The sequence below is a fragment of the Manis javanica genome, chromosome 8, assembly GCF_040802235.1.
Source record: "Manis javanica isolate MJ-LG chromosome 8, MJ_LKY, whole genome shotgun sequence".
NCBI classification, from domain to species: domain Eukaryota; kingdom Metazoa; phylum Chordata; class Mammalia; order Pholidota; family Manidae; genus Manis; species Manis javanica.
Window position 1 is genome coordinate 75,881,021 of NC_133163.1, and position 11,751 is coordinate 75,892,771.

The window sequence follows — 11,751 nt, forward strand, 5'->3', positions numbered from 1 at the left end:
GAATCCCAGGGAACTCTAGGCAACCTAACCCCCTTGTCAGCAGTGCAGCTCTGAAGCCCCTCATGGTGATAAGCAGCCTGCCAGTCGTTCCCCCAACTGGTGTGGACACCGACACACTGGCCCAGTAGTGGGAGAACAGCCTCACATTCTGCCGTCAACAGCAACAGATGGGCCCAGGAGAGGCCCGTGCAAGCCCGCAGCAGTGATGGTGCCAAAGGGACCCAGGAGCAGCCCTTGCAAGCCCGCGGCAGCAGTGGTGGAGCAGCCTGCATGAGCCCATGACAGCTGCAACTGAGTGGCCTGGGAGCGGCCCATGTGCACCACAGGAGCTGGCGGCAGCAGCAGAGGAGTTGCCCAGGATCAGCCGCGCCCCCAGCAGCAGCCCAGAATCTCAGCCTGGTGTACAGCCACCCGGGCCAGATACAAAGGCCCCCGCCAGCACGCTGTTGCCCAGTAGGGCACAGCTTTCACAGGAGAGCACACCTGGTGTGCCTGCCACTCCCCAGGGCTCTATGCTACCCTAACAGAGCTTAGGGGATTAATGCAGAGGCTGCTTCAGGAGTGTGGGTAACTGACACAGGCAGCAGAGAAGGGCAAGGCAACCAGCAAGCAGGAAAGGACTTTGTTCTCCCAGCTGACACATGCACTACCTGCATACAGCTACTTCTATCACCATGAAAAGGCAGAAGAATTTGGTCCAGTTCAAAATTACCCAGACAATCCCTGAGAGAGGGCCTGGGGAGATAGACTTAACCAATCTCCCTGAAAAAGAATTCAAAATAAAGATCATAACCATGCTGATGGATCTGCAGAAAAATATGCAAGAGCTAAAGGAGCAAGTACAGAAAGAGATACAGAAATAAAACAATCTCTGGAAGGACTTAAGAGCAGACTGGATGAGGTGCAAGAGACTGTTAATGGAATAGAAATCAGAGAACATGAATGCAGAGAAGCTGACACAGAGAGAGATAAAAGGATCTTCACAAATGAAAGAATATTAAGAGAACTGTGTGACTAATCCAAACAGAACAATATCTGCATTATAGGGGTACCAGAAGAAGAAGAGAGAGAAAAAAGGGTAGAAAGTGTCTTTGAAGAAATAATTGCTGAAAACTTCCCCAAACTGGGAGAGGAAATAGTCTCTCAGACCATGGATCCCACAGAACTTCCAACACAAGGGACCCAAGGAGGACAACACCAAGACATCTAATAATTAAAATGGCAAAGATCAAAGACAAGGACAGAGTATTAAAGGCATCCAGAGAGATTAAAAAGGTCACCTACAAAGGAAAACCCATCAGGCTATCATCACACTTCTCAACAGAAACCTTACAGGCCAGAAGAGAATGGCATGATATATTTAATGCAATGAAACAGAAGGGCCTTGAACCAAGGATACTGTATCCAGCATGACTACCATTTAAATATGAAGAAGGGATTAAACAATTCCCAGACAAGCAAAAGTTGAGGGAATTTGCCTCCCACAAACCACCTCTACTGGGTATTTTAGAGGGACTGCTCTAGATGGAAGCACTCCTAAGGCTAAACAGATGTCACCAGAGAAAATAAAATCACAGCAAAGAAAGCAGACCAATCAAATGCTAACTAAGGGCAAAAAAATAAAATCAATTACTCACAAAAAGAGCCAAAGGAAACACAAAAGAACACAGAATAAAACACCTAACATATAAAGATTGGAGGAGGAGAAATAAGAAAGGAGGAAAGAATCATCAGACTGTGCTTACAATAGCTTAATAAGTGAGTTAAGTTAGACAGTTAGATAGTAAAGAAGCTAACCTTTAACCTTTGGTAACCACAAATCTAAAGCCTGCAATGGCAATAAGTACATATCTCTGAATAATCACCCTAAATGTAAATGGACTCAATGCACCAATCAAAAGACACAGAAGTACAGAATGGATAAAAAAGCAAGACACATCTATATGCTGCTTACAAAAGACTCACCTTAAACCCAGACACATACACAGACTAAAAGTCAAGGGATGGAAAAAGATATTTCATGCAAACAATAGGGAGAAAAAAGCAGGTGTAGCAGTACTGGTATCAGACAAAATACACTTCAAAACAAAGAAAGTAACAAAATATAAAGAAGAACATTACATAATGATAAAGGGGTCAGCCCAACAAGAGGATATACATATGCACCCAATACAGGAGCACCAACATATGTGAAACAAATACTAACAGAATTAAAAGAGGAAATAGAATGCAATGCATTTGTTCTAGGAGACTTCAACACACCACTCACTCCAAAGGACAGATCAACCAGACAGAAAGGAAGTAAGGACACAGAGGCACTGAACAACACACTAGAACAGATGGACTTAACAGACATCTACAGAACCCTATACCGAAAAGCAGCAGGATACACATTCTTCTCAAGTTCACATGGAACATTTTCCAGAATAAACCACATACTAGGCCACAAAAAGAGCCTCAGTAAAGTCAAAAAGAATGAAATTCTACCAACCAAGTTCTCAGACCACAAAGACATAAAACTAGAAATTAATTGCACAAAGAAAACAAAAAGGCTCACAAACATATGGAGGCTTAACAACATGCTTCTAAATAACCAATGGATCGATGACCAAATTAAAACACAGATCAAGCAATATATGGAGACAAATGACACCGACAGCATAAAGCCCCAACTTCTGTGCAATGCAGCAAAGGCAATTCTAAGAGGAAAGTACAAAGCAATCCAGGCCTATCTAAAGAAGAACATTCCCAAATGAATAGTTTAAAGTCACAGTTATTGAAACTGGAAAAAGAAGAACAAATGAAGTCCAAAGTCAACAGAAGGAGGAACATAATAAATATCAGAGTAGAAATAAATAAAATTGAGAACAATAAAATAATAGAAAAAATCAATGAAACCAAGAGCTGGTTCTTTGAAAAAATAAACAAAATAGATAAGCCCCTAGCCAGACTTATTAAGAGAAAAAGAGAATCTACACACATCAATAGAATCAGAAATGAGAAAGGAAAAATCACTATGGGCACAACAGAAATACAAAAAATTATTAGAGAATGCTATGAAAATCTATATGCTAACAAGCTGCAAAACCTAGAAGAAGCAGACAACTTCCTAGTAAAATACAACCTTGCAAGACTGACGAAGTAAGAAACAGAAAATCTAAACATACCAATTACCAGCAAAGAAATTGAAGTGGTAATAAAAAAACTACCCAAGAACAAAACCCCTGGGCCAGATGGATTCACTGCTGAATTTTATCAGACATTTAGGGAAGACATAATATGGGGGATTTAAAAGCAGATTAGATGTAGTAGAAGAGACAGTAAATGGAATAGAAATTAGAGAAGAGGAAAACAAAGTCCCTGAGGCATAGAGAGAAAAAGGATCTCAAAGAATGAAAGAATATTGAGAGAACTACGTGACCAACCCAAACATAACAATATTCACATTATAGGGGTACAAGAAGAAGAAGAGAGAGAAAATGGATAGAAAGCATCTTTGAGGAGATAATTGCTGAAAACTTCCCCAATCTGGGGAAGGAGATAGTCTCTCAGGCCATGGAAGTGCACAGATCTCCCAACACAAGGAACCCAAGGAAGATGACACCAAGACATATAATAATTTAAATGGCAAAGATCAAGGATAAGAAAAGACTATGAAAAGCAGCTAGAGACAGGAAAAAAAATCACATACAAAGGAAAACCCATCAGGCTATCATCAGACTTCTCAACAGAAACCTTACTGGCTAGAAGGGAATGGCATTATATATTTAGTGCAATGAAGCAGACAGGCCCCAAACACAGAATACTCTACCTGGCAAGATTATCATTTAAATTTAAAGGAAGGACTAAACTATTTCACATAACCAAAACTGAGAGAATTTACCTCCCACAAACCATCTCTACAGTGCATTTTGGAGGGAATCCTATAGATGGAAGTATTCCTAAGACCAAATAGCTCTCACCAGGGGAAATAAAACCACAGCAAAGTAGAATGATTAATTACTAAGCAGATGCAAAATCAAATCAACTACCCTGAAAGTCAATCAAGGGATAGACAAAGAGTACAGAATATGATACCTAATATATAAAGCATGGAAGAGGAAGAAAAATGAGGGAAAAAAAAGAAACTTTAGGTTCTGTTTGTAATAGCATACTAAGTGAGTTAAATTAGACTGTTAAATAGTAAGGGAATTACCCTAGAACCTTTGGTAATGATGAATCTAAAGCCTGCAATGGCAATAAGTACATACCTATCGATACTCACCCTAAATGTAAATGGTCTGAATGTACCAATCAAAAGACACAGAGTAATGGAATGGATAAAAAAGCAAGACCCATCTATATGCTGCTGACAAGAGACTCACCTCAAATCCAAAGACATACACAGACTGAAAGTGCAGGGATGGAAAAAGATATTTCATGCAACTAATAGGGAGAAAAAAGCAGGAGTTACAGTACTTGCATCAGACAAATTAAACTTAAAAACAAAAAAAGTCACAAGAGACAAGGGTGACATAGTGATAAAGGCATCAGTCCAACAAGAGGATATAACCATTATAAATACCTATGCACCCAACACTGGAGCACCTACATATGTGAAACAAATACTAACAGAATTAAAGGAGGAAATAGAATGCAATGCATTTATTCTGGGAGACTTCAACACACCACTCCCTCCAACGGACAGATCAATGAGACAGAAAATAAGTGAGAAGACAGAGGCAGTGAATCATGTAGTAGAACAGATGGACCTAACGGACATCTACAGAACACTCCATCCAAAAGCAACAGGATACACATTCTTCTCAAGTGCACATGGAACATTTTCAAGAATAGATCATAAACTAGACCACAAAAAGAGTCTAAGTAAATTCAAAGATTGAAATTGTACCAACCAGCTTCTCAAATCACAAAGGTATGAAACCAGAAATAAATTATACAAAGAAAACAAAAAAGCCCACAAACACATGGAAGCTTAATAACATGCTCCTAAATAATCAATGTGTCAATGACCAAATAAAAACAGAGATCAAGCAATATATGGAGACAAATGACAACAATAATTCAACAACAAAAAATCTGTGGGACACAGCGAAGACCATGCTAAGGGGGAAATATATTGCAATACAGGCCTACCTCAGGAAAGAAGAACAATCCCAAATGAACAGTCTAAACTCACAATTAATGAAACTAGAAAAGGAAGAACCAATGAGGCCAAAGTCAGTAAAAGGAGGGACATAATAAAGATTAAAACAGAAATAAATAAAATTTAGAAGAATAAAACAATAGAAAGAATCAATGAAAGCAGAAGCTGGTTCTTCAAGAAAATTAACAAAATAGATAAACCCCTAGCCAGATTTATCAAGAAAAAAAGAGAGTCTACACACATCAATAGAATCAGAAATGAGAAAGGAAAAATCACTATGGGCACCACAGAAATACAAAAAATTATTAGAGAATGCTATGAAAAATCACATGGCAACAAACTGGATAATCTAGAAGAAATGGACAACTTTCTAGAAAAATACAACCTTCCAAGGCTGACCCAGGAAGAAATAGAAAATCTGAATAGATCTATTACCAGCAAAGAAATTATATTGGTAATCAAAAAACTTCCTAGGAACAAAGCCTCTGGACCACATGGTTTCACTGCTGAATTTTATCAAACACTTAGTGAAGACCTAATACCCATCCTCAAAGTTTTCTAAAAAGTAGAAGAGGAGGGAATACTCCAAAACTCATTCTACAAGGCCAACATCACTTTAATACCAAAACCAGGCAAAGACCCCACCAAAAAAGAAAATTACAGACCAATATCCCTGATGAACATAGATGCAAATATACTCAACAAAATATTAGCAAACCGAATTCAAAAATACATCAAAAAGATCATCCATCATGATCAACTGGGATTCATCCCAGGGATGCAAGGATGGTACAACATTCGGAAATCCATCAACATCATCCACTACATCAACAAAAAGAAGGACAAAAACCACATGATCATCTCCATAGATGCTGAAAAAACATTCAACAGAATTCAACATCCATTCATGATAAAAACTCTCAACAAAATGGGTATAGAGAACAAGTAGCTCAACATAATAAAGAAGAAACATGAAGAGACAGTTCTCCAAAGAAGAAATTCAGATGGCCAACAGACACATAAAAAGATGCTCCACATCAATAATCATCAGGGAAATGCAAACTAAAACCACAATGAGATATCACCTCACACCAGTAAGGATGGCCAGCATCAAAAAGACTAAAAACAACAAATGCTGGTGAGGACGTGGAGAAAGGGGAACCCTCCTACACTGTTGGTGGGAATGTAAGCTAGTTCAACCATTGTGGAAAGCAGTATGGAGATTCGTCAAAAAACTAAAAATAGAAATACCATTTGACCCGGGAATCCCACTCCTTGGAATTTACCCAAAGAATACAACTTCTCAGACTCAAAAAGACATATGTACCCCTATGTTTATTGCAGCAGTATTTACAATAGCCAAGATATGGAAGCAACCTAAGTGTCCATCAGTAGACGAATGGATAAAGAAGATGTGGTACATATACACAATGGAATATTATTCAGCCATAAGAAAGAAACAAATCCTACCATTTGCAACAACATGGATGGAGCTGGAGGACATTATGCTCACTGAAATAAGCCAGAGAACGACAAATTCCAAATGATTTCCCTCATAATTAACAATGTGGAGCATCTTTTCATGTGCCTGTTGGCCATCTGAATTTCTTTTTTGGAGAAGTGTCTGTTCATATCCTCTGCCCATTTTTTAATACGGTTGTTTGCTTTTTGGGTGTTGAGGCATCTGAGTTCTTTATATATTTTGGATGTTGACCCCTTATCAGATATGTCATTTACAAACCATCTTTGAAAGAGACTGTCTGGAGCTGAGGTGCAACTACTCATCTTCTGTTCCCCCATATCTCTTCTGGTACATGCAACACCCCAACCAAGGACTCCAGCTTCTCCTGAAGTGCACATCTGGAAACAACCTTGTTTACAGACACATTAAAAGATGCTCCACATCACTAATCATCAGGGAAATGCAAATTAAAACCACAGTGAGATATCACCTCACACCAGTTAGGATGGCCAACAAAGAAAAGAGTAGGAACAACAAATGCTGGTGAGGATGCAGAGAAAGGGGAACCCTCCTACACTGCTGGTGGGAATGTAAACTAGTATAACCATTGTGGAAAGCAGTATGGAGGTTTGTCAAAAAACTAAAAATAGAAACACAATTTGACCCAGGAATTCCACTCCTAGGAATTTTCCCCTTAGAATGTAGGAACCCAGTTTCAAAAAGACATATGTACCACCATGTTTATCACAACATTATTTACAATAGCCAAGAATCAAGCAACCTAAGTGTCCATCAGTAGATAAATGGATAAAGAAGATGTGGTACATATACACAATGGAATATTATTCAGCCATAAGAAGAAAACAAATCTTACCATTTGCAACAACATGGATGGAGCTAGAGGGTATTACGCTCAGTGAAACAAGCCAGGTGGAGAAAGACAAGTATCAAATGATTTCACTCATCTGTGGAGTATAAGAACAAAGCAAAAACTGAAGGAACAAAACAGCAGCAGACTCATAGAATCCAAGACTAACAGTTACCGAAGGGAAAGGGATTGGGGAGGATGGGTGGGAAGGGAGGGATAAAGGGGAAAAAGGGGCATTACAATTAGCACACATAATGTAGGGGGCAGTGCCTGGGGAAGGAGTATAGCACAGAGAAGACAAGTAGTGACTCTATAGCATCTAACTACGCTGATGGACAGTGACTGCAATGGGGTGTTGGGGGGGGACTTGATAATATGGGGGGTGAATGTAGTAACTACAATGTTGCTCATGTGAAACCTTCATAAGATTGTGTATCAATCAATGATACCTTAATTAAAAAAAGACATTCTGTGTATAAAACAGAGGAAGCATTGGGGAAGAGGGAAAGGAAGGAAGGAACATTAGGAAAGAAAGAAAGGAAGAAGGGTCCGGGCATCAAGAAGTGTCCCCAGGAGTGGATCCTCTCACTGCTATTCACTCTTATTAGCAGAAACTTTGTAACTTTGTTGGTATTGGTTTGGAGGTCTTATTCTCCACAAGGAGGAATATATATAGGGCTTCCCCTGGGGGAAGCAAGGGACACTGCCACGGTTCCATTGAATTGAAAGATGAGACTCCCAGGTGGCCATTTGGGACCACATGTGTCACTGAACCAATGAACAGAAAAGAGTTTATTTTATTGGCTGGAGTGGTTGATACCAGTTACTAAGGGAAACTGGGTTGCTGCTCCAATATAAAGAGGTTTATGTCTAGAACCCTGGGGATTTCCTGCAGAAACTCCTAGCATTTCCATGCCCAAAAGCAAAGTTATTGGAAAACTATAGCAAGAACCCTGTTCCTGGACGATGTGACCTAAGCAAATTAAAGGGCCATAAAAAGTATAAAGAAAGGACAGATTCTCTGTCAAAAAAGTTCTAAACAAAAATGAAAAGGGGAAAAAAAGGAAAATCAAGACATGGCACACCAAGATCTAGAAACAGGATCAGCAGCAGCCAAGGAACTTAAAGGTGAGAAGAGATGAGTCTTTGATGCAAGAAGACAGGAAAAAGCCAAATCTGTAAATCTTTGCACATGGTTTCTCTACCCCCTTTTTGTTCAATTCATAGAACCATTTTTGTAAACTGTTTTTAAGTGCAAGCTTTAACAGTTCTTGGGATATATTTTTTAAAAGTGGGACTCATACATCATCTCACTCTGAAGAATTAGATCTCGGTAATTGTAATTTTTTTAAGAATGAAATGATTCACTTCATAATTTCTGCCGCTAGAAATTGTGAAGTGTTAAATTAAGGAAGGCTTAATTTCTGTGTGTGTGTAAATACTTTTTAAAAATATGTTGGGAGACACTTTTCTTATCATATATGCATCAGATCACAAAAATAATTTGAAGTCATAGTCATGTATATAAAATGTCTTAAACATGTTGATTTAGGGGTACAGCTGTTTCAGAGGAAATAAAAATGTTCCTTAGTCTGGGATAGCCCTGTGAAAATTAATGTCATCTTTGATATTGTGAACTTTGATAGTGGAGTTTTCATATTTTCCTATGAACTTTGTTCTGTTAAAAATTGGACATTTCATTGAGTGTGTAATTTTATGTTACATCATAAATTACTGTTACTTTGTATAAATTGCCTAGGAGTAGTTTAATCTATTGTGTATGATATATTTTTATGGTGGCTTTTAGATGTTCAATATTGCATTAAGAATTACATTCAATTTGTTCATTGGTTTTGCATAATGCTCACAAGATTGGAAATCTAGGTATCATGTTGTGAAATTTACTTTAAACTATGTCAGTATCACACAGTGGGATGTTACCTATGTGTTAGATGTTAAGCTTCAAATCTAGGTTGAGAATCTATATTGCCCTATTTCAGAATCTGTGCTATGCAGGTTTCTCTAACTGGGAATTTATATAGCACAGCTTGTCAGCTAACATTATAACCAAGTACTTTAGTTTTCCACATATTGGTCAATACCTGGGGCAGTGCTAATTATCATAGTGATGCTGGAAATGGTTTTTTAATAAAATGCTCTTGCCTTTTTCAGTTCAGTACTCTGGCACTGTAGGATATAGTTTCTTCAGTGAGGCAGCGGGCTGGGGAGGGTGGGGGTGTTCCTTCTGGAGAAATTCATCAGAAGACCTCCATCTGTAATAAGATCAATCTGAAAGGGGCACAGCATTGATGTTAAAGCAACTATCCCACAGGGCCCAGCCCAGCCCACCGTATTTGCCTTACAAAAAAAGAGACCTTCTTGAAAATTCTCTCTTGAGTTCTTGAGTCACAAAAAGTCCCCAGTGTCTCGGGAGGTTTGCGTGCAGCTCCCCCTGCAGTTCCAGGCACTGTGTCACTCAGAGAACAGAAGTACTGGGCTGAGTCGCTCCAATGGGCTGAGGGTTTCTTCAGGTGGAAGGAGGTTTCACTCTTCTTAAATTCGGCCTCAAAACCTTTGATGCCTGGAACAAGGTTGTTTCCAGACGTGTACTTCAGGAGAAGCTGGAGTCCTTGGTTGGGGTATTGCACGTACCAGAAGAGATACGGGGGAACAGAAGACGAGTAGTTACATCTCAGCTCCAGACGGTCTCTTTCAGAGACGGTGATGTGGCCATTAGGCTGGGTCACTGACTGGGCTCTGGTTCCTCCTGCAACGTCAAGGCTGTATAATTAGAAGCAACACAGGCTTGGCTAGAAAGAAAAGGTGTCCTTATTCAGATTCCAAGTTAAAACACTGTCATTTTTGTGAAAGGAAGAAAGGGAATGGACAGGACTCACTCAGGGTAAAAGCCACGTGAAGCACTGGGATGAGCTGCAGGAGCATGGCTGAGCACGGGAACGCGGCAGGCTCCCGAGCAGGTGGATGGTTGGCAGGGCGCCGAGCCTTCGGAGCTTGATGAGGAGTGGGGACGTTAGGCTGAGCAAGTCCCTTGCGTTCACAAGTTTCAAAACTGTTCAAAAGTGTCTTTCTTTTAGTGAGTTTGGATCTTTTCTGAGCTCTTATTCTCATCAGTTTCCTGTCTACACAGACATCAGTGAGGACAGGGTCAGCCCGCTGCAGATGAGGAGGGGCTGAGGGGATGTGAGCTGCAACAAAACCTATGGCTCCACCATGCAACACCGCCCTCTGGAGGCTAGACACAGGACCAGCGAACCACGAGAGCTGTGTTTCCTTCTCATTTCAGAGATGAGACCATCAAAGTTCAACAGAACATGTTTCCTCTGCCCGAATCTGCGAAGATGTCACCTTCTATAGTACATTGTATTAAACCTAAAATAAATGAGAAGTGGAAGTTATGTAGAAATAGAAGAACCATTTATTTCATTGAGAAATTAGTCACAGAAGACAATGTCCTACACTTTGGAAAACCTCTGAGAGACTATTATTTTTTTAAGCCATTCATCGGGCAAAAAGACTAAGATCAATTGCCTCAGCTAAGCTGATCTTCACGTGGCCTTGTGGTGCTGGATGGAGCATCCCATAGTGGGGGCAGAGATTTTTCCTTTTTTCAGTGCCAAAAGGAAAAAGATAAATTAGAGACATGTTTAAAATCAGCCTGGAAAACATGACATTAATTATTTAATCAATGCAAACAAATTAAAGGCAATTTTCTTTGTTAAGCAGAAAGTGCGAAGAAGACTACTTGGTTTCAAGGGAACAACTTTGATATTTGTTCAGCCTATGAGAAAATAACATAAGTCCTGTTCCAGTTATCAATGGACAGAATAGACCGATAAATTATGCCAAATTATGGAGACCTCACACTAAAAAGAAGGTTGACAGAGGAGCTTCTGCAGAGGAAACTGAGCGGAATTATAAAGGAAGAGAAATTATGATATAGAGATAAGTGACTCTGTAAAGAATTAAGGAGGAAAAAAAGTAGATCTGTATGAATTCAGTAAAGCTGGAAGGAGCGCAACCAGCAGACCAGAAATGAGAGGAACTTCTTGACCTTTCTTGCTTGTAGTGTAGATTTCATTCACATATGAGACCAAATCATATAGTCTTTTGGAAATTTTAAATGTTGTTGGGGTATGCTCTGATTCAAAATATCTGGCTAAGCATATGTATTCTCCATTCTCTCCAAAATGCCCACCAAAATAAAATTTAGAAATATAAACAAGATGAAGCAAATCCATAATGGGAAAATAATAA

General features: G+C 39.4%; 1 gene segment (V, D, J or C); it reads right to left on the minus strand.

The window, feature by feature from the left end:
- Nucleotides 1-9,797: 9,797 nt before the first annotated feature.
- Nucleotides 9,798-10,765, minus strand: LOC108393810 (T cell receptor alpha variable 8-4-like). The segment is given in 2 exon segments: nucleotides 9,798-10,243; nucleotides 10,374-10,765. Coding segments are annotated over 2 exon segments (678 nt in total).
- Between the last annotated feature and the right edge of the window lie 986 nt (nucleotides 10,766-11,751).